At 43.5% G+C, this 27,784-nt stretch overlaps 1 protein-coding gene across 3 annotated transcripts in view; it reads right to left on the bottom strand.

The window, feature by feature from the left end:
• The window catches only part of AMMECR1 (AMMECR nuclear protein 1), a 241,644-nt gene that overhangs the window by 32,042 nt on the left and 181,818 nt on the right, over nt 1-27,784 (bottom strand). For all 3 annotated transcript variants that reach the window (XM_068251122.1, XM_068251121.1, XM_068251123.1), the window contains 2 exons: nt 17,083-17,197; nt 4,279-4,369 (listed from right to left, as the gene is read on the bottom strand). In XM_068251122.1, coding sequence (XP_068107223.1) covers nt 4,279-4,369; nt 17,083-17,197 — 206 coding nt within the window. The remainder of the gene's footprint in view (nt 1-4,278; nt 4,370-17,082; nt 17,198-27,784) is intronic.

The following is a 27,784-nucleotide window of genomic DNA, read 5'->3' as shown; positions in this document are numbered from 1 at the left end:
ACTTGTTATAGTTAGTTTGTCATCTCGGATCCGCTTTAAGTAAACACCGTCATATTGGCCATTAAAAACAAAATATACCATATTTTTGCATTCAAATGTACAACAAAATGGAAAAGACCTACAGGGCGGATAACCCAGAAGCCAATCTCTGCAGGCAAGGCACGCAGGCAGTTATACAATGCGGCAAATAGTGAACGGCCAACATTTGATCCAATTTATTTAGCTTCTAAATTGTGCCAGCCATAGACATTACCAGGATCTAATCTTCCCTGAGTCTGGCAGAAACAGGAAATGCTGACCTGCAGGAAAGCCTGTCAGGTTTAAAGGGAATCTATAGGCTTTCTGTATTTTTTTTTATATATGTGAATGTTATCAGCTTAATGTAGATCTTTTCAGTGTAAAAAACCTGATTCTAGATAATCTGTAACTATGTACATACATGCAAAAAGACTTCCTTGCCTTCTACAGATACATGCTGTGCTTCCTTCAGTCGTGATGCAGTTGGACTGCTCCTCTCAGTCTATGGATCTGTTTAGACCCATTCTAATGTGTTGCTAAAATGCTCCATCTAGGCAACTAGCCTTGTGACTCTCTCTCAGCTGACGTTCAACAAGTGTGTGGGCTGCACTACCATATAAAAAGACTGGCACTGGAAAGCGCATCTATAAATCTGAATGCATACACAGTAGCATGTGGTAGGAGCCAACCAAAAATATCAAAATTAAAAACAACTTTACATTGGCTTAACTCAAGATGGTTTAGCCAACATCCTTGATTATGCACATTTTATTAGCGCATCATAAAAAGGCAATGCATTTTGTAGGTCTTTTCGCCAACTTAGGTTATAAAAAAAATAAATAAGGTAGCTGGGTACAAGTGCCTCTAAATTACATACATAATAAACGGAAACATCGCACAGCAAGTAACTTTACAGTTCTTATATGTACTCACTGAAAGCCGCTATAGTTTCCTTTGAAGCAAACTGGCTGAAAATTAAGACTAAACGGAAAGATTCCAGGGAGTCCTAATAGACTAAGAATAATTACTATTAATCTGAAGAAAAAGGAGCACACACAACTGCAAATCGTTTGCAAAAGAAAATTGAACAAGCTCAATATGCATTTAAGCTTTTATGTAGTTTATACTGTTCATTCTAGTTTTTACTATGCATTTGTCATGCAATTCTGACTATGGTTGTTAGCTACACTAGATTCTATCTATGGTTGTTGGCTATACATACATATGTTTTTGGAAAAGGGTTGGAGGCGCCCGGTGTACGTGGTATTGTGTCTTACCCTATATGGTAGGTACAGCATTTAGAACAATGGTGTGGTCCTACCTTCTAGAGGTCCCCTCTCGGGATGTATACAGACGAAATTTCTTTGGTTTTTAGGATTCTATTTATTGTGCATCAAGACAACGCGTTTCACGGTTAAAACCGCTTCCTCAGGTCAGTGACAATGCCTTTAGAATTATCAAAAGAGAACATACAGCGCTCAAAACCAGACAATTTGCAAGGAAAGCATAAAAACATATAAACAAACCTTAAACATTGGAAAATATAGATATATATAAAAAAGAACACCTAGATCCGAAGAAATGATGCAGATTACATGTGCTTTACATATGGTCAGTATGCAGAACGCAGATTACATGTGCTTTATATATGGTGAGTATGCAGAACGCCTATAAAACATATAACAGTCACAATACAGTTCTAAAAAACACCCTTAGTTGGGCACCTATAGTTCACACCCCTGATTGGGCTCATATGACACACGCGAGCACAAATATCCTCGTATTTGTGCCTGGAGCCGTAAAAATTCCCTGGTTAAAAAACATTTTTTTAAAAAGAAAAAATATATATAGTGTATAGGATTAGGGAAAAAGGGGGGGGGGGGGGGGGGAACGCCAATGTGCGCTATGCCCCATGTACTACCTTAAGGACTGAGCATATCCCAACATGGATCAGCTCATGAAAGGGGGTTGGGTCTTATGACCCTAAAAATTCCATTAGAGCTTGAACTATAAAAAAAATTATATATAGAAAAATATAATAAAATATAAAAACAAAAACAAGAAACATAAAAAGCATAGAAAACAGCATCCACATCAGATTAACAACAGGTTCTTCTAGGACTACAAAACGTCCTAGAGCTATTAGCAGTTTTTACCTTTAAATCCTATGTGTGTTTGATGGAAGGGCTATATGTAGTGGAAATAGACTAACCAGTCTGCACTCCTCTATCTGCGCACAGCTGGTGCGTGTCTGTCTGTGTGTAGGGACACCCTGCTGCAGGGAGGGGATTCCGTGTCTGCAAGGTACCCTCCCCCGTCAGTGCAGGCATGTCCCTGTTTGCCGTGAGGGTTTTTTTGGGGGGAGGACGAGGCTTACCTTAGAACAGGTTTTGCAGGAGGTCCGGGCGCCGTATGCGGGCGGCTGCCCGCCAGTGTGTTAAATAGGCGAGGGAAGAAGGTAACGGGCAGAAGAAATCTCGCGTGAATAAGCGGCTACGCGTTGACGTCAATACGGCATACGGCGCCCGGACCTCCTGCAAAACCTGTTCTAAGGTAAGCCTCGTCCTCCCCCCCCCAAAAAACCCTCACGGCAAACAGGGACATGCCTGCACTGACGGGGGAGGGTACCTTGCAGACACGGAATCCCCTCCCTGCAGCAGGGTGTCCCTACACACAGACAGACACGCACCAGCTGTGCGCAGATAGAGGAGTGCAGACTGGTTAGTCTATTTCCACTACATATAGCCCTTCCATCAAACACACATAGGATTTAAAGGTAAAAACTGCTAATAGCTCTAGGACGTTTTGTAGTCCTAGAAGAACCTGTTGTTAATCTGATGTGGATGCTGTTTTCTATGCTTTTTAGGTTTCTTGTTTTTGTTTTTATATTTTATTATATTTTTCTATATATAATTTTTTTTATAGTTCAAGCTCTAATGGAATTTTTAGGGTCATAAGACCCAACCCCCTTTCATGAGCTGATCCATGTTGGGATATGCTCAGTCCTTAAGGTAGTACATGGGGCATAGCGCACATTGGCGTTTCCCCCCCCCCCCCCTTTTTCCCTAATCCTATACACTATATATATTTTTTCTTTTTAAAAAAATGTTTTTTAACCAGGGAATTTTTACGGCTCCAGGCACAAATACGAGGATATTTGTGCTCGCGTGTGTTATATGAGCCCAATCAGGGGTGTGAACTATAGGTGCCCAACTAAGGGTGTTTTTTAGAACTGTATTGTGACTGTTATATGTTTTATAGGCGTTCTGCATACTCACCATATATAAAGCACATGTAATCTGCGTTCTGCATACTGACCATATGTAAAGCACATGTAATCTGCATCATTTCTTCGGATCTAGGTGTTCTTTTTTATATATATATATCTATATTTTCCAATGTTTAAGGTTTGTTTATATGTTTTTATGCTTCCCTTGCAAATTGTCTGGTTTTGAGCGCTGTATGTTCTCTTTTGATAATTCTAAAGGCATTGTCACTGACCTGAGGAAGCGGTTTTAACCGTGAAACGCGTTGTCTTGATGCACAATAAATAGAATCCTAAAAACCAAAGAAATTTCGTCTGTATACATCCCGAGAGGGGACCTCTAGAAGGTAGGACCACACCATTGTTCTAAATGCTGTACCTACCATATAGGGTAAGACACAATACCACGTACACCGGGCGCCTCCAACCCTTTTCCAAAAACTAACCTAAACCCCTAGCTTTAGGGGGAGATCCACATCGGGAACTTCCCGATAGATCATTTTTTCGGAGCAGCGACCAGGAACAAAGGCCGAGTGGGGACGGTACTTCCCCACAGGCGTGCACGAGTGGTTGCCTCACCTAGCAACCCACTCTTGTGAGTATAAAATCTACTGTTTTTTTGAAAATATTCCCATACCACCTAACGTACTACACCAGATTGGGCTCCCGGACCCCCTGTGTTTTCTCTTCCACTACCTCTATACATACATATGACCACTTTACAAGTCCAACACAAAATGGCTGCTTTAACTACATAGCAAAATTTCAGCTCTAGTCTCCCTGCATGCCTAACATGCTAAACCTACAGAGAATTAACAATTGCATTTTTTAAACAGATAACATTCACAAAATAATTCAAATTTAAGATAGAAGCCTTACAATTATAATCTGATCCACCATCTGACATCACTGCAAGGTCACATATTGTATTTCTGGTTTGAATGTAATTTGTTAACTCTTTAACCAATTGTTATGAAATAAAGTGCATCAATGACCTTGCTCCTTTGCAACCTCCGGTAAGTACGTGGCGGTTCTTTTGGATCCTTTTTCATTGATGAATTCTATTCTAATGCCATGTACACCCACCTGAAAGAAACCGGTAGTTTGGTTAGTACATTGCAGCAGAGATAATACAACAGTTATTCTACAGCTGCGTGGAAGGTCACAAAGAATTTGGCCATTTATTTCCTTTGCTGGTCCTGTAGAAATTAATGCTGCAAAGAAAAAGAGGAGTTTGGATGTTAAACTGGAGGCATAGCAACATCAAGCCAAACTGTCTGCAGAAAGAACAAGTGGAAGAAATGGTGTTACAGAGATATGATCAGTAGCAGTCATCAGCGGTGCAAAAAGAAAAGGAACATTCAGCATATTATAAACAATCGTTAATGACTGTTTATATTTAAAACTCTTAAAGGGACTCCGAGCACCTCTCATAGGCATGCCTTTAATACTCCAACCAGTACTGCAAAGTACTTAAAGATGCATACCTTTCTGTAGCTTGTGCTCTCCCCTTTCATTCAAAGAGGCTCTGAAGCGAGAATAAATCTCGCTTGAGAGCTCATAGTTAGCAGGGGCATGTGTGCCCCTGCTAAACCGCCGCTATCCCGTGGCTAAACGGGGGTCCCTTCACCCCCAAACCCACCCCCGCATACCTTGGTCGCAAACTTGGTCGTGATTTATTTATTCCTGGAGGCAGGGCTAACGGCTGCAGCCCTGCCTCCAGTCGCGTCTATCAGCGGCGCATCGCCGCCTCTCCCCCGCCCCTCTCAGTGAAGGAAGACTGAGAGGGGCGGGGGAGGGGCGGAGATACGCGCTGACAGGCGCGAGTGGGGCAGGGCTGCGCCGGTTAGCCCTGCCTCTATGCGGAAGAGGGGATGCGCTGCACGGAGGGGGATTTGGGGGTGAAGGGACCCAGTTTAGCGGCGCGATGGCAGCGGTTTAGCAGGGTCACACATGCCCCTGCTATCTATGAGGTCTGAAGCGAGATTTATTCTCGCTTCAGACTCTCTTTAATGCCTGAATCAACATTCTATACCAAATAGTGTTCATTTCATTTAAATTTAAAAATCCAGGCTGCCATCTTGGCTATGTTATAACTTCCGGGTCACCAGTCTTCTCTGTTAGAGAAGTGCATCACTGAATGAAGCAGGAAGAGTAGGTGACACGCATGGCCATTGCAAGAGGCTCCTCCAGAGGGGTCATAACACGACTTTGTTGGAAGTTGTCTGGCTTAAAGGCATGCCCATGAAAGGTGCTTGGAGTCCCTTTAAAGCCCCAGTTCACCGCCAAGCTTGAAAAACTGATACTGTCTATAGAAACTCGGGTGCCCAAGAATGGAGCAGGCAAGTTTTTAAAAATGCTTGTACATTAAGCCTTCAGAGGCACATTGCTAGATTCATTTTTATAGTTTTAGCTATATTACAGTTACCTGCATACTTCTAGTTTTATATTTGCCCAGTATTTTAAACTTTGAAATCAAACAGCATCTAAACCTAATCATATCCACATGAGAGCCACAGAAAAACAGGCACCAGCCTCCTTAAAATTGCCAATAGGTTTATTTCATCCTCCACACAGACATAACAGGACATCAGAGTTCAGTAGTACGACCTACTGCTGTGTGCTGGATGAAATAAACCTATTGGCAATTTGGAGGAGACCGATGCCCGGATTCTGCAATTCTCTTGTGGATAGGATTATCGTTGTTGGTGACAGAGCACAGCCTTAAATGCCACACAAGTATTCTCCAAGTTCTGCTACTCAGCGTTTGGTGCCAGCATAGTTTTTGAACCATTTCTCTTATGCTAAATGCATTGAAACCTAAGTTTGGAGATAAATACTGTACTAAATGGTTGTTCCAAGAGTGACATCAGGCTCTGACTCATGTAGCTGGTTCACCTCCCCATCCTCCCTCCTTGGTTCTGCATGAGACAAACTACACTATTTTTGCTGCTTTATTGCTGGCAGCAATTGATTGATAGTGGTGCTTGATATTTATAGAACAGGAAGACCTTTTGTTAAAGAGAAAACCTGACCAAGAATTGAACTTTATCCCAATCAGTAGCTAATACCCCCTTTTACATGAGAAATCTATTCCTTTTGACAAACAGACCATCGGGGGCGCTGTATGGTTGATATTGTGGTGAAAACCCTCCCAGAAGAAACTCTTGAGCACGTACTCCTGGCAGTTTCCGGTCTGTGAATCTTGCTGCATTGTGGGAAATAGCTGTTTACAGCTGTTTCCAAATGCCAAAAAAAGCAAGCCGCAGCTACATCACCTGGCAACAGTAAAAATGTCACCATGCAATAAATGTCAGAATATAAATCAGGGATTTAAAAGATTTTACAATGGGCAAAAACTGACTAAATAATTTATACATAATTATTGTAAAAATGAAGCACTTTTTTTATTACATTTTCACTGGAGTTCCTCTTTAAGTTCTAGTCAATGACTGCAGCCATGATAGCAGTAACGTCAATGCAACTAAATTGAAGACAACATAACAAATCACTTTCTCCAGTTAAGTACAACCTTTTATTGGAAAGTCATCCTAATGTTTAGGCATGTCTACTTCCCAAAGTATTTGATGGTTGGAAAAGATATCCCATATAAAAAAATAAATGAATATGTATATGACTCCTGTGGAGGTAGGAGGAGCGATCTGAACAGGTGGATATCATATCACAGATTAGGTACTAGGGGTTGCAGTGCTGCTCCTGAAATGCCACTAGCCAGTGTCTATGCAGAACTTCCCAAATAATTTGGGGCATGAAAAGGTTAATTATACTTGGTATAACAATTATGGTGGATAATATATTAGGGTTTAAAAGACATCACACAAGATATTTTTATTTTATTTCACGTGGATTCTATTTCATATGGATGTTATTTGCTGCTGGGGTCGAGGGGTATTGCAGATAATGTACAGGCAGGGGTCAGTATCATACTAAATTAGTATGGAGCTGGCCCCTGTACACTATCTGCAATACCCCTCAACCCCAGGAGCAAGAGGCAGGTGAAATGATCTTCAAGATGGATACAACAAATAGTAGCAAAGTGCACTAGCCAGCTTAAGCGCCATCTAGCAGTAGGATGCATATGAAGTGAAGCCAGGTTCACTATTACCCATTTGCAGTTTAGTTAGCTGCACTGGCACCCACACACACCGGTATGTGCAGGGCAAGATTAAGAGACACGCCCCCTAGGCAGAGGTAAAGATACCCCCCCCCCCCCCCAAAAAAAAAAAAACAAGCTTTCAATCAAACTAAGTCTGTTATCTGTAAGATAGCATAAGCAAATAGCACTCCCACCTTGAAGTGCAATACTCCCTGGTAGTTGTTTGATATACAGCTAAGCAGTAACTAATACATTGTACTCAGTAAAGCACTGTGTAAAATGCCAGTGCTATAGAAAATAATTTCCAAATGATGCAGGTAAGCATCGAGGAGATAGATTCTTGCTGGCCAGACAAAATTTTACACGATGTGTGCTTGCATAATTAAGGTATAAATGGTGTACTGACGGGCCATACATCATTCCCAAGTTTTGTGCATATGTCTGTACCAGAATACATGAATGAAATGCAGGCTACGTGTACATGATGCATCGTGTATGCAGCAAAGAGCCTCTGGCTTCTTACACTGTCTGCAGCCCAAAACTGCCATGACAACAATGTCTGTGTCCAGCTATGCAGCGGGCTGCTGGGAGGGAGCAAGTGGCACTTACCAAGTGGACAGCCTCAGCCCAGGTGCTGTCCCTTTTCTTTCCCATGTTGGCATCGCACAGTTCTTGTGAATTGGGGGATCCACGGGCACAGAAGGCATCGGCTTGGCGTCACGTGACAGGAAAAGGACTGCTCTGCCATTGCGCTGATATGTGCTGCCCTCCTCCCGCTTGGACAGAGCGGGTCTCCCTCTACATAGTCATCCCAAGTTCCGACTGTGCTGCCCGTCCGTATAATCAGACCTTCAGATCATCAGCAGCCCGCAGAGATGAGAGAGGGGAACGATGTGCGGTGACGCGGCATACACTTCAAAAACAGAAAATGACCAGTGAAGTTGCTTCCTGTATTTGAAGTATATGCCGTGCCACAACACATTGCTCCCATCTCTCATTCCTGTGGGCTGATGATGATCTGGACGTCTGATTATACGGACGGGCAGTGTAGCCGGACCTTGGATGGCTATGTAGAGGGAGACCCGCTCTGTGCAAGCGAGGAGAATGGCACAAATCAACACAATGGCAGAGCAGTACTGTGTGCATGCGGGCGGGCCTTGGATAGCACCCGGGCAGGGGATTCTAAACAGCCGGGAAGACCGCCCACCTAATTGGCCCTAAGTAGAACACTGCATTTCAATCACAATTTCTACAGGGGCGCCACAACTTGAGTCTAGTCAGTTTAAGCACACACAGCTGGTGGAAAGACTGGAAAAAACCTTTGTTATATCCTTTGACATAGGAAGAACATCCCTTGGGATACTTAAATGCAGGGTAGTGAAGTCGGAGTCGGAGTGTCAGAGTCGGAGCAATTTTGGGTGCCTGGAGTCGGGAAAAAATACACGACTCCTAATGAATTTGTAACTGTAATTAAAATAGAAAATATGATAAAACGTTCTATTTCTCAGATAATAGTCATTAAAAATAAAGTATATATACAGTAATCGCTGTGCTCAGTCCACAAAAATTAAATAAACCAATCAAAATTAGTTACTTGTGCTGCTTTAATAAAGCAGTCCCCGTATTTTTAAAGTCAGATATACACATCTGATTGTGACTGTATATATGATATGTACACAGGAATCTCTTATATATGTTACGGCCAGTACCCGTAGTGTGGCCACTTCTAGTTCTGGCCGGCCACTTCGGGTTCTGGCCGGCCAATGTGCGAAGTGGCCGCAGTGCAGAGGCCAATGTTAGAAATGGAATGTTACGCCGTCTCGCTGAGGCCAAATTGATGACAACTTGCATAATTTAATGAAATATAGCCGGCGGCAATGTAATAGATGAAGCCGCCGGCTTTCGCACTGCCTCTCTCCTCCCCCGCCTCCCTCCTCTCCCCGCCTCCCATACAATAAGTAGCAGCCGAGGACATGCAGCCGGAGAGTCGTTCGTCGCAGCAGGGCAGCAGAGCGGGGAGGCTGCAGACATTGCTTCTGCCAGCACCCGCTCTGCAGGAACGGCAGGATTCCCCTGCTGTGACGAACGACCCTCGGGACACGCGTGTCCCCGCCGGGTGCTACTTATTGTATGGGAGGCGGGGGGGGGGGCGATCGGGGAGAGAAGGCAGTGCGAAAGCCGGCGGCTTCATCTATTACATTGCCACCGGCTATATTTGATTAAATTAAGCAACTTGTCATCAATTTGGCCGCAGCGAGACGGCGTAAACATAACATTTCTAACATTGGCCGCTGCGCTGCGGCCACTTCGCACATTGGCCGGCCAGAACTAGAAGTGGCCACGCTTCGGATTCTGGCCGTAACATATATACTAAATAACATCTATGCTGTAAGAATAAAGCCTGATGTGTAGCTGTGTCACTAATAGAGATGGTCAATAAGATGGAAATAATTCTGCATTGATGCTGATTTATGCAAATGTATGCACTCCCTTTGCTCATGAAATCAAATAATTTGATATGTTGTTAAAGTTTGGTGACTACAAATTAAAGGGTACCTGAGACGGATGAAAAGTAGGTTTTTTTATACATACCTGGGGCTTCCTCCAGCCCCCTTCAGGCCAATCAGTCCCTCGCTGTCCTCCTCCACCACCTGGATCTTCTGCTATGAGTCCTGGTAATTCAGCCAGTCAGCGCAGTCCAGCCACGTACCGCTTCCACAGCCAGGAACATTCTGCACCTGCGCAATAGTGCTGCGCAGGTGTAGTACGCTTCCGGCGGCGGAGTGTGTGCATGCGCACTATGCCAGACTGGCTCAAGTACCTGGACTCATAGCAGAAGATGCAGGTGGTTGAGGAGGAGGACAACGAAGGACTGATTAGCCTGAAGGGGGCTGGAGGAAGCCCCAAGTATGTATAAAACTTTAATTTTATCTGTCTCAGGTTTACTTTGTTACACAGTAGTACTATACTCTACATATGCACTCCCCATAGAGCTGCAGGGAATCCACTGAGAATGTTGTGCACATTGAACAGAGAGGTGTCTGTCACCCATAAACCTGGTTCAGATTGTGCATGAAGAATGTGTAATAGAGGAAGAATCTCCTCATTCCCCTGCAGAGCACCTGCACATCACTCTTACATGTACCCACAGTTACATTGCCTAGGGTCTTATCCATGTTCAGATTGTGCATGAAGAATGTGTAATAGAGGAAGAATCTCATTCACATGCAGCGTACCTGCACATCACTCTTACATATACCCACAGTTACATTGCATAGGGCCTGATCCATGTTCAGATTGTACATGAATAATGTGTAATAGAGGAAGAATCTCCTTGTTCTCCTGCAGAGTACCTGCACATCATTCTTACATGTACCCACAGTTACACTGCCTAGGGCCTGATAGATGTTCTTTGTTCTGGTTTGTACCTTTTACAAGTACTCTTACCAAGGACTAGTTTTAGTCTAAAGGGAATAAATATAGCAGTCTACATATCCTTCTCACTTCAGTTGTCTTGTAAAATTCCTAAGCGTTGGCAGTTAACCTTCCTGGCGGTAAGCCCGAGCTGAGCTCGGGCTATGCCGCCGGAAGGCACCGCTCAGGCCCCGCTGGGCCGATTTGCATAATTTTTTTTTTTGCTGCACGCAGCTAGCACTTTGCTAGCTGCGTGCAGTGCCCGATCGCCGCCGCTACCCGCCGATCCGCCGCAGCCCCCCCCCCCCCCAGACCCCGTGCGCTGCCTGGCCAATCAGTGCCAGGCAGCTCTATGGGGTGGATCGGAATCCCCTTTGACGTCACGACGTCGATGACGTCGGTGACGTCATCCCGCCCCGTCGCCATGGCGACGGCGGAAGCCCTCCAGGAGATCCCATTCTTTGAACGGGATCTCCTGATCGCCGAGGCGATCGGAGGGGCTGGGGGGATGCCGCTGAGCAGCGGCTATCATGTAGCGAGACTTTGTCTCGCTACATGAAAAAACAAAAAATAAATAAAAAAAAAAAAAGATTGGCTGCCCCCTGGCGATTTTTTAGCAAACCGCCAGGAGGGTTCAGAGACGAATTTCACGTTACATACTTTTAATCAACAAAATTGTAATATGCAAATTAGAGGAGTCGGAGTTGAGGAGTCTGAGTCGGCGGAATCCTAAACTGAGGAGTCGGAGTCTGGATTTTTGGACCGACTCCACAGCCCTGCTTAAATGTCAGAATAATTGGAAGGAGTTTGTCCCAGATTTCAATGACAAGGACTGGGAGGAAGTTCTTGACACATTTGTTTAAAAAAACAAACAAAAAAAAAACCCCACCCAAAACCCTATTTCAGCAAAGGACAGGATGATAAAAGTGATGTTTTTACATAAAACTTACCTAATCCCTGTAGTAATGCACAGAATTAAGGTGTGTGTGTGTGGTCCCTTTACCTACATTATGTAATAAGGTAGTAGTACCTAAATGAAGTCGCAATAGCAGCAAGGTCTTTAGAACCCCTGTCACGGGTAATGTTGTCACAGAGTGAATAAAGTATTTGTTTGGGGCCTGAAACTAAATCATCTCACGACTAAGAACTTTGGACAAAAATTTGATACAGTTTTAATTACACCGGTAATGGTGGAAAGTGGACCTTCATTTTGTGCAAGTCTGTTGGCTTTGAAGTGGACAAGTCTGTGTGAAGCTATGTTTCCTTGCAGGTGTGTCATTTTCATAAGTGATGCAGCCAAAATGTTAACCAGACAACAAAAGCAGGCAATGTCTGCAGCCCAGCCTTCAGAGAGAGTAAAGCAGCTGGCCACCTTCAAAACATATTGGACCAGATTAAGCCAAATCCCTTCTGAGTCCATGAGCAGAGCATACGTCACAGAAATTATACAATCTGTCATGTTATTTCATTGACTATTCCTAGAAATCATAAGAGCTGCAGACACAAGACTGTAAAATATAACCAAAAAGGCAAAAAGCCTTTTTACTGCATGCAGAAAAGACACCTGGCTAGAATACAATTATACCAAATGAGACAATGTACTTTTACTAAAATGTTATTTGTATCTTCTTGTTCGTTGTGTAAGGTTTCAGTCTGGAACTATAAGAAACAGTATTTTATTAAATTGATTTTTCGTTTTATTAGTTTGCATGAATGGTTTGATATACAATGGGTATGTCTAGCAATCCAGCATAGATATAATGGAAAATGCATGAAAGCAGAATTAATAAGAAATGTCACCAACGAGGACAGGCAGCTGGGGAACCAAATGGCGCTTCTAATTCTGCCGCATTCTAACTAACCTTTCATAGGAGTCAATGCAAGATGGGAGGAGGCGCCCCAATTGTGATACAAAAATCAGTGAGTGGAGTGGAGGTAAGTAATAGGAATAGTCTTACCTCGTGATGAGAGGTTAAGATTTTTAGTGTTAGACACCAATTAAAAGACTAAAACAAAAATGGTTTGTGATGCCAATATCTAAGCAGATTCCATGAAAGCAGGTGGATATAGATAAAAGATATCAACTAGTGTATTGCCTGCTTTATGCAAAACTAAATGACTCATGAGTGTAATTAAAGATAACCTGAACTGAGAGGGCTATGGAGGCTGATATTTAATTTTAATCAATACCAGTTGCTGGGCATTCCTGCTGATCCTCTGCCTCTAATACTTGTAGCCATTGATACTGAACAAGCATGGCCAGGTGGTCTGACTGGATTTGTTGCATGCTCGTTTCAGGTGTGTGATTCAGACACTACTGATGCCAAAGAGATCAGCAGGACTGCCAGAAAACTGGTATGGTTTAAAAGGAATTAAATATGGCAGTCGCCATATACGTCTCACTTTAGGTGCACTTTAAACTTTATTAACATGATCAAGGATAATTGCATAAACATTAAAGACAAATGAATAGCTGGGCTCTGAAGTGGGAAAAAAAGCTCATCAGTGAAGGAAAAAAAAATAGTCCTGTTAATGTATTCCATGATACAACCTGTTTACAGCAAAAGAAGTGTTTAAAGTGACACTGAAAAAACAAAAAAAACAACTTATGATATAATTAATTGTATGTGTAGTACAGATAATGAATAGAACATTAGTAGCAAAGAAAATAGTAGTTTTATTTTAAGGTACTGTGTATAGTTTTTTTTCCTTATAACATTGCATCAATCTCTAATATTTGCTGTTTTCAAACTACACTCTGCATTTTAAACTATAGTAGGGACTAGATTGAGAGCCCATCAGAGGGAGTTAGTGACAAGACAATATCCTCTGTACAGCGCAGAGTAATACTGTATATGTTGGTGCTATATAAATACAAAACTATGAAACCGAGCAGAACTAACGACCCCTTTGAACGTGTCCGCAGTAAAATATTGTAGTAAAAAAAAAAAATGTGTCTCAGTTTCTTTGATGTAGAAGTGCTTCAGAAAATATCATTGCTCTCTGACTAAATTAGTTGCAGAGCACAGATAAGCTCTTTTGCATAGATAAGTGAAGTTTCTTATGCTGGGAATACACGTTTCGTTTTTGCCTTCGTTTTAGCCTTCGATTTGTTCGGTAAACGAATCGAGTGTTGAAAACGTATGTGAAAATAGTCATAATCTCATTATAGTTTCGATTAATAGACTCCAAAAACGAACGACTAGTGATCGAACATGTTTGATATTATCTCTCTTTATCCATCTAATCGAGCCATTGGTAGGCTTGATGGCTGTTCAGATCGATTATATATTCGTTTATGCCGCCCGTCCCTGTACTACGTTTCGTTTCTTTGCAGCCTTCGATCATTGGAAAAACGAAACCATCAGAATAGAAAAAAAAACGAAACCGTGGGTGGTGATATTAACCGTACGGTCGATTATTTCGGGATCGAAAAGGCACAATCGAAACGAAGGTTTAAACGAAGGCAAAAACGAAACGTGTATTCCCAGCATTAGTGCTTTCTGTACTAGAGACAATAAGAGACTCATATGTGCTGCTAATGTTTTATTTCTTAGCTGTACTACACACACATATTCCCTTCAACAATCTTATGAAGCAGATTATAAGAAAAGGAGGACTGTATTGAAAATAAACCTACATTAACAGATATAAGTAGATATTTTGACATCTTAGAGATCTCCTCTAAAAATAATTAACAATGCGTTGACTGTAGCCCTACAATGTCTGTGGCATAGCAGAAGAACTGGCCACCAGTCTTTTCCGATCACTTAATAAACTGTAAACCAGGGGTGTCAAACTCAATCACATAAGGGGCCAAAATATAAAACGAGTCCAAGTTGCGGGCCAAATTGTATATTAAGACTTATTGAAAAGTCCCAAATTAAGTGGTATAGCCACTGTAGGAGGACCTGGGAACCCACTTCTCTCATTCCTGCAGGGCAGCATATTAATACTTCCCTGCTCCAGTGCTGCTTCAGGTCTCCTCTATGCTGCAGATCTCTGGCTCTGAATGCTTGTCTTGTGAGCTGAAGGTATGGAAATACAGGATATGGAGTGTGCAGCTACTGGAGCAGCTAAATATTGCACTGCACCTTTAAGTGGGGAGAGGGTGGTGGGAGGTTACCAGCCACAGGAGGTTTATATCCAATAAGGGGTCCTGTGGGTACACCTGGGCTCAGACTGACAATGTTTAAACCGGCAGCACTGTCATCCTCTGGATGGGGAGACAGTGGTCTGTTCTTTTACTGCTTACAATGATGCACATTTGAAACTCAAGGACCACATAAAATGGCAAGGAGGGCCGCATTTGTACCATGTGCCTTGAGTTTGACACCTGTGCTGTAGACTGCGAAACGAATATACGTAGCAATGAATAGCTGTGCTAAGAAAGGATCTGCTGGTGGTGCCAGTGACAAAGAAAAACTTATGTATATGTCTGGATTCTAAAGCATTTCAGTAACCCATGACCAAGCAGTCAGGAATTTGAACTTGAGTCTGCACAGAAAAAGAAAAATATTTGTACATGTGAGAGCTTTATTGGGCACAGAGTTGCTTCCACTTTGTAAATAAGCATTGCATGTAGGGCTGAACGATCTTGAGATCGTCAGAGCTTCGGTTTTGCTGCGGTTTTCCGGTACATTCCCCATTAGATGCTGGAGAGGAGGCCAGTGAGAGGTTAACAAATCGGACCATGCCCCCTCCCTCTCCGGGTGAGAGCCGGTGGTGAATGGGGCAGACAGGGAAGGAGGGCTGGTCCCGCCCCTACTCGGAAGATGAAAAGAGCCGGAGACCCGCTGCCCGGGGGAGCCATATAGGGCCCGTTTCCACTATCGCGAATCTGCATGCGTTTCCTGCATGCAGATTCGCACAGCCAATACAAGTGGATGGGCCTGTTTCCACTTGTCAGTTTTGCTGTGCGTTTTTCTGTGCAGGATTTTTCTGCACGGCAGAGCCCTCAGAATTCGCCTGCGTGTGGAATGCAGGCGAATAGCACACAATGTATTTAATAGGGAAATCGCATGCGTGTTCCCCATGCATTTTTTGCCGCGAATTCGCAAAGGTACAAATGTTAATTCACACAGGCAGTGACATGGTTAAAATTGCATGTACCCTCACCTATGCGAATTCGCATGCGAATTTGCAGCAAAAAACGCATGCGGATGCGATTTCATCAGCGGTGGAATCCAGTGGAATAGTGGAAACGAGCCCTAACACAGCAATTAACTTCTGTCCGCTCTCTCTACCTGACGGGGGACAGTCTGCGACAACTACTATTACTGGCTGCAGTCCACTCTCTGCCTGTCCCGTGTGAGCTGCCTGGCTGTGGGGTGATAGTGACCAACACTGAAAATATCACGCTGCTGCTGCTGGCTGGACAGCTTCTAGCAATCCCACACAACTATTTCACTCATCTCCCCTGAGCACTGATAGGTTACATGGGGAGTCACTGCTGTCACGTCACACAGTACTGAGCAGTGTATAAATAAGAAGTCAGCTAGATATATGAAGAGGTAGGGCAATATGATTATATATTCCTCTGCATATATCTAGCTGACTTCCTATTTATACACTGCTCACTGTGTGACATGACAGCAGTGACTCCCCATGTAACCTATCAGTGCTCAGGGGAGATGAGTGTAATAGCTGTGTGATTGCTAGAAGCTGTCCAGCCAGCAGCAGCAGGGAGGTGACTTTTCAGTGTCAGTCACTGTCACCCCCCAGCCAGCAGCACACGGGACAGACAGAGAGGGGACCGCAGTTATAGTAGTTGTCGCAGACTGTCCCACGTCAGGTAGAGAGCGACTGGATGGTCAGAGCAAACTGATCCATCATTGAATAGCAAAAATCGTCTACAGAATCTAAATCGCAATTTCTGACAAAAATCGTGCAATTCAATCTTTTCCTAAAATCGTTCAGGCCTAATTGCATGTCCTATCCACTGTAAAGAGCAGCAAACAGCTGATCTAGACACATGTGTCTGTTACTCCTCCCAGCTGGTCTGTAAAGGAGGCCAGTCAGCTGACTGTCAGCAATGCCAGTGTGAATTTTCATGGCTGACTAAGCTGAAAATAGAGCAGACTGAGGAAGGATACGTCTGGCCGGCTGACTGAAGCCTTGCACAGCTCATTTAGCAGAAAGCAGCTCCTAAAGGGAGACTTCAAGCTGGAGAACTGTTGCATATTCAATAATGATGCGTTCTGAATATAGAATAGCTGATGTGTCTAATATTTGTCACACTGTAAGCAGCTGGTTCAGCTTTTCTTACCTCCCAGTCCAAGTAATCACATACATCTTCAAAGTTTGTAAGCAGAGACACTGAGCAGAATAGCCGTGGCAGCTCATCCCTTGTCATTGGGGGGAAACGGCTATCTTTAAGGGCACTGCAATGAGAGAAACATTAAAAAGTTATAATTGCAATAAAGAGCATAGTCTAATGAAAAGTTACTACATAAATGACTGACTTGTGTACTAAACTTGTGAGGTCAAGAAAAGCTAAGCTCTTCAAAAAAACACAATCCCACACTCCACACTGAAGAGAGAAAGTCAGCACAAAAGCTTTCCCTGTGAAAAGATGCTTACGAATTAAAGCCAGTGGCACCAATGGCTGCGCTGCCTTTGTCTTAAAGCTGCAAGATGAGGATCCGTGTTTAACCACTGCACATCCAGACCTTATGGACCAGAGCAGTTTTTACATTTTAGCTATGTCTATTTAATCAGCAATAACGTTATCCCCACTTATGACACCTAAATGAAATTATATATTTTTTCAAGACTAACTAGGCTTTCATTGTATGACATTTTTGCCCTCAATCAATTTTGTTTTCTATGCATTTTTAGAAAGAGGAGAAAAGAAAAAAACAAATATGTCTCAGTTTTACTAGTTCCATTTTAAAAACAAAAAGCGCTATTGTAGATAAAAAAAAAGCAACACAAATGTTTTGCTATTTCTACTTTCCGTTCCGGTCACAATTTACGGTAAAGATATTTGATTCTGAAATAATGTTACAGTGTGTACTTTTCACTATGAACTGAGAAACTAATAGTATTGGTAAAAATCAATCTTATTGGCTCAAGGAACATATATTTGCTTTCACCAATTAGTGCTGCAGCAGATAGTGACAGGTTTTGCACAGGAGCAAGCCCAATCGTGCATAGCTGTGCTTCAGCTGCAAGACTTATATCTACGCCCTCGTGGCTTAGATGAAGTCACAGAGGACGTAGATACAGGTCCTTCTAAAAAAATTAGCATATTGTGATAAAGTTCATTATTTTCTGTAATGTACTGATAAACAGACTTTCATATATTTTAGATTCATTACACACAACTGAAGTAGTTCAAGCCTTTTATTGTTTTAATATTGATGATTTTGGCATACAGCTCATGAAAACCCAAAATTCCTATCTTAAAAAATTAGGATATCATGAAAAGCTTCTCTAAACAAGATATTAACCTAATCATCTGAATCAACTAATTAACTCTAAACACCTGCAAAGGATTCCTGAGGCTTTTAAAAACTCCCAGCCTGGTTCATTACTCAAAACCGCAATCATGGGTAAGACTGCCAACCTGACTGCTGTCCAGAAGGCCATCATTGACACCCTCAAGCAAGAGGGTAAGACACAGAAAGAAATTTCTGAACGAATAGGCTGTTCCCAGAGTGCTGCATCAAGGCACCTCAGTGGGAAGTCTGTGGGAAGGAAAAAGTGTAGCAGAAAACGCTGCACAATGAGAAGAGGTGACCGGACCCTGAGGAAGATTGTGGAAAAGGACAGATTCCAGACCTTGGGGGACCTGCGGAAGCAGTGGACTGAGTCTGGAGTAGAAACATCCAGAGCCACCGTGTACAGGCATGTGCAGGAAATGGGCTACAGGTGCCGCATTCCCCAGGTCAAGCTACTTTTGAACCAGAAAAAGCGGCAGAAGCGCCTGACCTGGGCTACAGAGAAGCAGCACTGGACTGTTGCTCAGTGGTCCAAAGTACTTTTTTCGGATGAAAGCAACTTTTACATGTCATTCGGAAATCAAGGTGCCAGAGTCTGGAGGAAGACTGGGGAGAGGGAAATGACAAAATGCCTGAAGTCCAGTGTCAAGTACCCACAGTCAGTGATGGTCTGGGGTGCCATGTCAGCTGCTGGTGTTGGTCCACTGTGTTTTATCAAGGGCAGGGTCAATGCAGCTACTGTAGCTATCAGGAGATTTTGAAACACTTCATGCTTCAATCTGCTGAAAAGCTTTATGGAGATGAAGATTTCATTTTTCAGCACGATCTGGCACCTGCTCACAGTGCCAAAACCACTGGTAAATGGTTTACTGACCATGGTATTACTGTGCACAATTGGCCTGCCAACTCTCCTGACCTGAACCCCATAGAGAATCTGTGGGATATTGTGAAGTGAAAGTTGAGAGACGCAAGACCCAACACTCTGGATGAGCTTAAGGCCGCTATCGAAGCATCCTGGGCCTCCATAACACCTGAGCAGTGCCACGGGCTGATTGCCTCCATGCCACGCCGCATTGAAGCAGTCATTTCTGCAAAAGGATTCCCGACCAAGTATTGAGTGCATAACTGAACATAATTATTTGAAGGTTGACTTTTTTTGTTTTAAAAAAAACTCTTCTTTTATTGGTCGGGTGAAATATGCTAATTGTTTTGAGATAGGAATTTTGGGTTTTCATGAGTTGTATGCCAAAATCATCAATATTAAAACAATAAAAGGCTTTAACTACTTCAGTTGTGGGTAATGAATCTAAAATATATGAAAGTCTAATGTTTAGCAGTACATTACAGAAAATGATGAACTTTATCACAATATGCTAATTTTTTTAGAAGGACCTGTATACTGTACTGGTGGAAAATAAGGTTAATATGGCTGTCGCAACCTCTAGCTCTGGCCACCATTTGAGATTGCAGTGAGTTCATCTGACATCAAGTACTAATCATCTAGAGAATGTGTCAGCAATGTACTAGAGCAGTACGCGACTGTAGTAAAAAGGCTGCAATACAGAACGTCAGAGGTATTGTACTTAAGAGAAGGACCAACAGGACAGCAAGCCAAATTACACCTGTAGACCTCTAGCAATGGTAGCTTGTATACAGATCTGGCATAGACAGAGCAGCATTAGGACAAAATATTAAAGATTAATACATTACACACTAGGGGGAAAGCGTTGGGATGCAGCATCATAAGGCCGATTCCGGATCAATTCTAGCATGAACTTGATCAGATATCGGCCTGCTGTGTATGTGCAGCCGACACTTCTCTCTCTAATCAGATTTGATTAGAGAGCGGTTTGTCTCTTGGTCGAATCTGACCACCATCGCTAGTTGCATGGCCACCCTAATTCTCTGAGAATCAGATGCCATTTCTGCTGCAGACCTCTCAAAAGTAGCTGATTTTTGACTAGTTAAGTGATTGCATGTGCTGGTAAAAGTCAACTGCACACTATGTGTGAGCACCAGACTGCCATACTGTGATAGGAGCAGAAAGTTGCATGAAAATAAATGTTCAGATGGAAGAGGCATCATATGTGTATGTGGATATGGAATTCATGCCTGGTCAATTGACAAGCCAAATAACATTTATATTGCGCTTTTCTTGTGCAGGACTCAAAGCTCTTGTGCTGCAACCACAAGGGTTGCGCTCAGTAGGCAGAAGTAGCGTTAGGGAGTCTAACACAAGGACTCCCTACTGATTATGTGCTGGCTTACTGAAGAGTGGGGATGATCAATGATATGCAAATACTTCTGAGTTGATACAAATTTGTATGCAAACATATGCAGCTTCAAAATGGACCAATCAATTTAAACCTGGACCAATCAATTTAAACCTGGGTTTAAATTGATTGGTCCATTTTCAAACTACATATATTTGCATACAAATCTGCATAAACTTGTAAGTGTTTGCATCTGTTTGATCATCCCTACTTAACAGGAGGAGCCAAGATCCGAATCCAGGTCTCCTGTGTCAGAGGCAGAACCCTTAACCACTACACTATTGAAGGGGGAGAGAAGAAAAAAAAAAGGGCAATCCCACAAGATTGGTCTCAGATCTGCCAGTGCATCAGCCTTTGTTTCTAAACCTTTTTGAGGTGGACAAACTCCACAAGGTAGCAGAGCGGTTTCCACACAAAATTCCACATGCCTCTCGTGTCACATATATATTTAAAGAAGTTAGAAAAACTAGAATATCCTGCAAAAGTTCATTTCTGTAATTCACCTTAAAGAGAACCCAAGGTGGATCTTCAGGGGGCAGATGGGACACAGAGGCATGTTCTCTGCCTAATGAAATGCCTCTGTGTCCCCACACCGTTCTCTGCCACCCCACCGTCCCACTATAGTCAATCGCACGCCATCGGCGCCGCTGCCCCCATCCATTGACAGTGATGGGATCAGCTCTGCGCTTCCAGGCAAAATGCAGGCAGCAGTACGCAAACGCTTGCTAGCGCATCGTACTGCTGCGCAGCGCAGTATATGTGAACGGTAGAAGGGCTGTCTATGCCTTTCTGCCATTCCTGCGTTTCAGCACATCATACGCGCTTCCAAATGCGCACGAAAGCTCGGATGATGTGAACGAGACCTTAATTATTTTCAGGGAATGTCTTTATAAAGAATATAGGCCATGCTGAGAATCCCCCATGAAGAGATGGACTAGCCCAAAACCTGTTGGTAATGTCAGATTTCTACTATCTACTGTAAGTGACAGCAACATAGGTCTTGGTTAGCTCATCAGCTCCTTTGGTTTCCAATATCACCTATAATGCTGACGATACCCAGATCTACATTTCAGCACCTGACTTGGACACCTCAACAGCTCGTGTCCCGGACTGTCTCAATGCAATCGCCTCTATGTCCTCCCATTTTTTTTAAAACTCGATATGGACAAGACTGAAATAGTAGTCTTCCCACCTCACAACAATGCCCCTGCCAAACATCACCATTTGTGTTGAGGGCACTTCCATAACACCTGTCCCCCAGGCTCACTGTCTAAGTGTAATTTTGGACTCAAGTCTCTCATTCAAACCACACATTGACAAAACGATCCTCCTCCTGTCGCCTCCACCTAAAAAACATCTCCAGCATTCTCCCTTTTCTAACACAGGACACTACCAAACTTCTGGTGCATGCCCTGATTATTTCCGAACTAGACTACTGCAACTCTCTGCTCTGCGGCCTCCCTGCCAACTGTTTAGCCCTACTACAGTCCATCATGAGCTCTGCTGCCCGACTCATCCACCTCTTCTCCAGCCCAATCCCCCTCTGTCAGTCCCTTTACTGGCTGCCAGTTACACAAAGGATGCAATTTAAAACCCTTACGCTCGCCTGCAAAGCTCTTCACAACATAGCTCCTTCCTATCTTAATCAACTTATTTCCAGAAACCATCCTACACGCAATCTCCCCTCTGCTAACTATATACTTCTGTCTTCTTCCCTGATCACCTCTTCCCACTCCCGCTTACAAGACTTCTCTCGATCCTCTCCCCTCCTCTGGAACACTCCCTCAACACATCCGCCACTCATCCACATTTACTATTTTTAGGCATAATCTGAAAACTCACCTCTTCAGGCAAGCATACTCTCCTACCTAGGACACTACCCACTACCTTTTCTACCACTCCATACACAGCTTCCCTTTACCTATTGTCCTATACTTTAAATGTTTAGACTGTAAGGCCTTTTGGCCAGGGCCCTCTTCCCCTTCTGTCTATAATGGGTGTACATACCTCCCACCCCTGTAAAATATGTAGGTAATTTGTTGCTACTTTAGCGGTTATACCATTTTGTCTTATATCAACTGTTGTACTGTATACTTTGTATTGTTATACCCTGTATGCTATTGTACAGTGCAACAGAAGATGCTGGCGCTATACAAATCAATCATGTCTCATTTTTCTCTTGAAAATGCCCCATAGATTCTCTATGGGGTCAGAGGAGTTTGCTGCCCAATTAAGCACAGTAATCTATTGGTTATTAAACCAAGCTTTGGTACTTTTGGCAGAGTGGCCAGGTGCAAAGTCCTGCTGGAAAATGAAGTCAGCATCTCCATAAAGCTAATCTGTGGAAGGAAGCATGAAGTACTCCAAATTCTCTTGTTAGTGGCTGCACTGACTCAGGACTTAAAGTGAACCTCTGGACTAAAATGGCCTACAATCAGAGGTGCGCTGAGACCCCCCTGAAATTGCAAAGGCACCTTTAACCCACACAGAAGCTCTGCATATACACCAAAAGCAAGGCTGCTAAGTGGGAGCAGCTGACCAAAAATTTATTAAATTAGTACATAGCAAAGAAATGAACAGCGCTACCTAAAAACAGATAAGTGCCTACCTGCAAGAGAGTGCAAGCCCCACTTGTGGGATAAAATACACACCTGGGTGCGCTACCAAGTAAAATCGAAAATTTAATTTTTGGTCAGCTGCTCCCACTTAACAGCCATGCTTTTGGTGTATATGCAGAGCTTCTGTTTGGGTTCAAGGTGCGTTTGCAATTTCTGGGGGGTCTCAGCGCACCTCTGATTGTAGGCCATTCGGAGGCGGCCTGGTGATGCGCTGATCCACCTTTTGCGCAATTTTCAATTTTACTTGGTAGCGCACCCAGGCTATGCATATGCATAGGTTAGGTTTTAGTTAGTGTTAGGTCCCCTCCTATCAAGGATGACTTCTCCGCAGTGGGAGGGACGAGTACTTAACAAGTTGCATGCAAGCTGTTACAGGAAACCAACATCCTCCAGTGGTAGACAGGTTATGTGTATGCTAGGTGCGTATTTTATCCCACAAGTGGGGCTTGCACTCTCTTGCAGGTAGGCACTTATCTGTTTTTAAGTAGCGCTGTTCATTTCTTTGCCATAGACTTGAATGGCCTTTTCCTGACCATCCTCTCCAGGCTGCGATCATCCCTGTTGCTTGTGCACCTTTTTCTTCCACATTTTTCCCTTTCCACATAGCTTTCTATTAATGTGCTTTAAGGCCTGGTGCACACCAAAAACCGCTAGCAGATCCGCAAAATGCTAGCAGATTTTGAAATGCTTTTTCTTATTTTTCTGTAGCGTTTCACCTAGCATTTTGCGGTTTTGGAAAGCGGTTTTGGTGTAGTAGATTTCAGATATTGTTACAGTAAAGCTGTTACTGAACAGCTTCTGTAACAAAAACGCCTGGAAAACCGCTCTGAACTGCCGTTTTTTCAGAGCGGTTTGCGGTTTTCCTATACTTTACATTGGAGGCAGAAACGCATCCGCAATCCAAAATCTGCAGCAGCCCAGGAGTATGCGTTTCTGCAAAACGCCTCCCGCTCTGGTGTGCACCACCTCATTGAAATACATTACCCTAGTGTTTCCACATCCGCAAACAGATCTGAAAACGCGACCGAACCGCTCTGGTGTGCACTACGCCTGTTACAGCTTTTTGGGACCATCCAACTCCTTTTGCAATTACCTTTTGAGGCTTTTACTTCATCGAAGATGTGAGGCCCCGTTCACACCTATAATCGCAAAACGCCGGCGATTACCACCGACGTTTTGCGGGAGTGATTTTCCCGTGATTAATGTGGAAAAATCACTGGACACTGTGGCGGTTTTGGAGCGATTGCGATTAGCATGCTTTGCAAGCTAATCACGATCACTAATCGCGAATCGCAAATCGCCGCATGCAGCACGTTTGCGGTTATCGCTAACCGCAAACGCGGCAGTGAGAACACTGCCACTTGCTACAATGTGTAGCCGTTTTTGCAAAACCGCTAGCGGTTTGCCATGAGCGGGAATCGCGCGATTCCCACTCAGGTGTGAATGAGCCCTTAATGAGTTTTCTGCACAACTGCCAGGTCAGCAGTCTTTCCCATGATTGTGATTCCTTGCTGAAACAGACAGACCATTTAAAGCAGGGGTCCCAAAACTTTTTAGTCAAGGGCCGTTTCAACATACTTTAGACTGCTGGGGGGCCGGAGTGTACATAAAATGATGTAGAAAAACATTACATTGAACCTAGGTAGTGCAAACAATCAGGGCTGTGGAGTCGAAGCAAAAATCTTCCGACTCCAACTCCTCAGGTTCTGAAACCACGACTCCGACTCCAACTCTGACTCCCCAAAATGGCTCAGACTCCGACTCCTTAGTTTAATACTTAACATGGCTGTTGATTTTCTACAATCATCATCCGACTCCCGGTGCCCAAAATTGCCCCGACTCAAACTACGACTCCACAGCCCTGTAAACAATGCCTGAAACATCATCCCCCACACGCAAAGCAGTCAGTGTTCAAAATACATATTTTCAAAAGTCCCCCCAAAACAACCCCTCTTCTCCAGTAATTGCAAGGACAACAAATTATCCACTCCTACACACGTGCACGTACACACTGCATTTAGATTACCTCTAACCACACAACCCCCCCCCCCCCCCCTCAAAATTATAATAAAGCCTTGAAATATCTTGCTTGCATGTAATGAGTCTATTTCATATTAAAGTCTCACCTTTTAAGTTTAATTACTGACAGAAATTAACTTTTGCACAATTTTTTTTAACTTCACCTGTACATGATGCTTAAACACTTTGCTCAAAATGCACACACTTTCTTACGAGCATACATTTAAATTATGCACTCTATGAGCCAAGAGACCAAAGGACATGTGGGGTTCCATCTCATCTGTGGGTTAGACCATTTTGCCAGATTTTAATAGAGCCCAATTCGAATCCAGCAAAACTGGGTAGCTCATAAAACATACCCTTGTGTCTCCTTAACCAATATACAGACTGCATGATTAAAATGTGTGCTGTTAGAAAGCATGGCTCAAAATGCACATCTGAAGACCTAGTGGTAAAACTGGGTACAGACCTGACACTGCTATAGGAGGAGCAGAACATGATCTGACAGCCATAACCTCACAAAGAAGCTGAGGTGGGCATGCACCTTCATTTCTAAAACTAAGAGGAGTAGGAAGTTACACGGTGGACTGTCTACTAATGGGTAACAAGAACATTAACAGCTAGGAAATAAAACCCAGCCCAACAGTTCAACAATTAGTGAAGCAGGATCTGATCTGATTGAGGCTTCCCCTGGCATTCTCAGTACCACGGTGGTTCCTCTTGGCCCCTCCGAAGCCACAGCCGACAAATTGTAAGGCGCCGACACAGTAGCGCCTGCAATATTTACCTTCCCCAGCTCCAGCGCAGGCGTAGTAGCTGCACTCGACTGGGATCAGCTTGTTCCGCCTGATCAAAGCTGAAAGCCGCTACTGTGCTGGAGGCGGGGAAGGTAAATATTTACATGGCTGCGTTCGAAACGGCCTAGAGAGACCAACGCGAGACAGAGGACAACAGGGGAAGCCTCAATTGGATCCAGAGGCTTCCCCCTCCCGAGCTAAGTACCCCCCTAGGGGCCCTTTTTTCAGTACAGGTTCTCTTTAAATTCAGTGGTTTGTTCCGATACAAAAAAAAAAAAAAAAAAAAGATTTTACCAGATTTTAAATAATGTAGCCAAACAAGATTTTCATCCACTGAAACAATAGCAGGGATTGTTTTGCGTGAAAGACTATTGTGAATACAGGTATATGATATAGTCAGCCACATCTTTCGTGATCCGATGAGTTAGCTGCCGCTTTTGCAACCGTAGTCGCTATTTTGAGCTGTAGAAAGACATCTTCAGCCCATCATGGAGCCAAGCAGCATTTCTATACACAGAATACATATACAGGGTCAAAGAATGTGATGTGTATGCATCTTAAATTACCTTTACTGAAAACTTGTGTTCCACCTATTGACAGAGCTAATTATGGAATGTCATTCCTTTATTCCCCCAAAATAGAGTAGTAAGTTAATTTGGCTTCCCCCAAAATTGGTCAACAGACAGCGGGAGCAATAAACAGACTTCCTAGCGACCTCCTAGCATGACCTGCTTAGGACACACTCACACAAAATACGCTACATCCTCTTTTTACCTACAATTTTTTTTGATCCAACCCAATTTTTTGTCAACTGTCTTTCCCAATGTAGCCACCAGATGGTGCTAAGCAGAAGCTTTAGGACTATCCCCACAGGCCAACTAGGGACAGGGAGCTGTTTTAGTTCAGTCTGTCGATTCATTTTCTGCACAGAAAACTACTTATCAGAATGGTTGCCATGGAAATAAATTTACACTTAATTTCACTTTAATTTAAAACACACAAAGACCACTTTAATAATTATATTACCTACTAACATTAAGAGTTACAGATTACCCAGCAAGCTCATGGTGATACAGAAATCCTAGGATTGTATAAAGGGCTAAAAAGGACCAAGAAGCCCTCTTACTAATGCTACGCAAAACAGAAATGTGCTATCTTAAAACAGAAGGTATTTGCGATTAAGGCCCGGTTCACATTAGCGTTCGCTATCCGGATTTTCCGGATCTGATCCGGACCGCATACTGTACAAACGGAACGTACGTTCCGCATAGCAATGCAAAGGCTATGCGGACGTTCACATACGTACGTTCCGTACAGTACGGAGCCGGACCAGATCCGGACTCTTTTCCAACATGCGCTATTTTTTGTGTCCGGATCTCCGGCCCACGCATCCTGACCGGAGCCTGACCTGAGCCTGACAGCACCATCAGGAACACAGCAACCAATGGGAAACGGAAGGCACAGAACACACTGCCTACAAAAACCTGACGTTCTACCCCACTTCCTATGCGTATCCAAGCGGCCATTTCGGATGGGGACACATGGGCCAAGCATGTCTGGAGTGGAGCAGCAGTGACAGACGTGCTGGAGCTGTTTGGCAGAATATCGGAGATTGAGGTGATGCCTACAGCGGAGGAACCTGATTGTACATGTGCACCAGGTGCACCTTCTGCTGACCCGAACATTTTTTTATTTATATTTAACTATTTTTTGCCCACGGATCCGGATGGCAGCCTGATGCATGCCTGATACAAACGGACCGGATCCGGATCGGAACCGTACGGTTCTGATCAGGACAGGATCCGATCAGGATCCGGT

Source organism: Hyperolius riggenbachi, chromosome 8 (assembly GCF_040937935.1).
Source record: "Hyperolius riggenbachi isolate aHypRig1 chromosome 8, aHypRig1.pri, whole genome shotgun sequence".
NCBI lineage: Eukaryota > Metazoa > Chordata > Amphibia > Anura > Hyperoliidae > Hyperolius > Hyperolius riggenbachi.
This window is presented reverse-complemented; position numbering and strand designations above follow the sequence as displayed.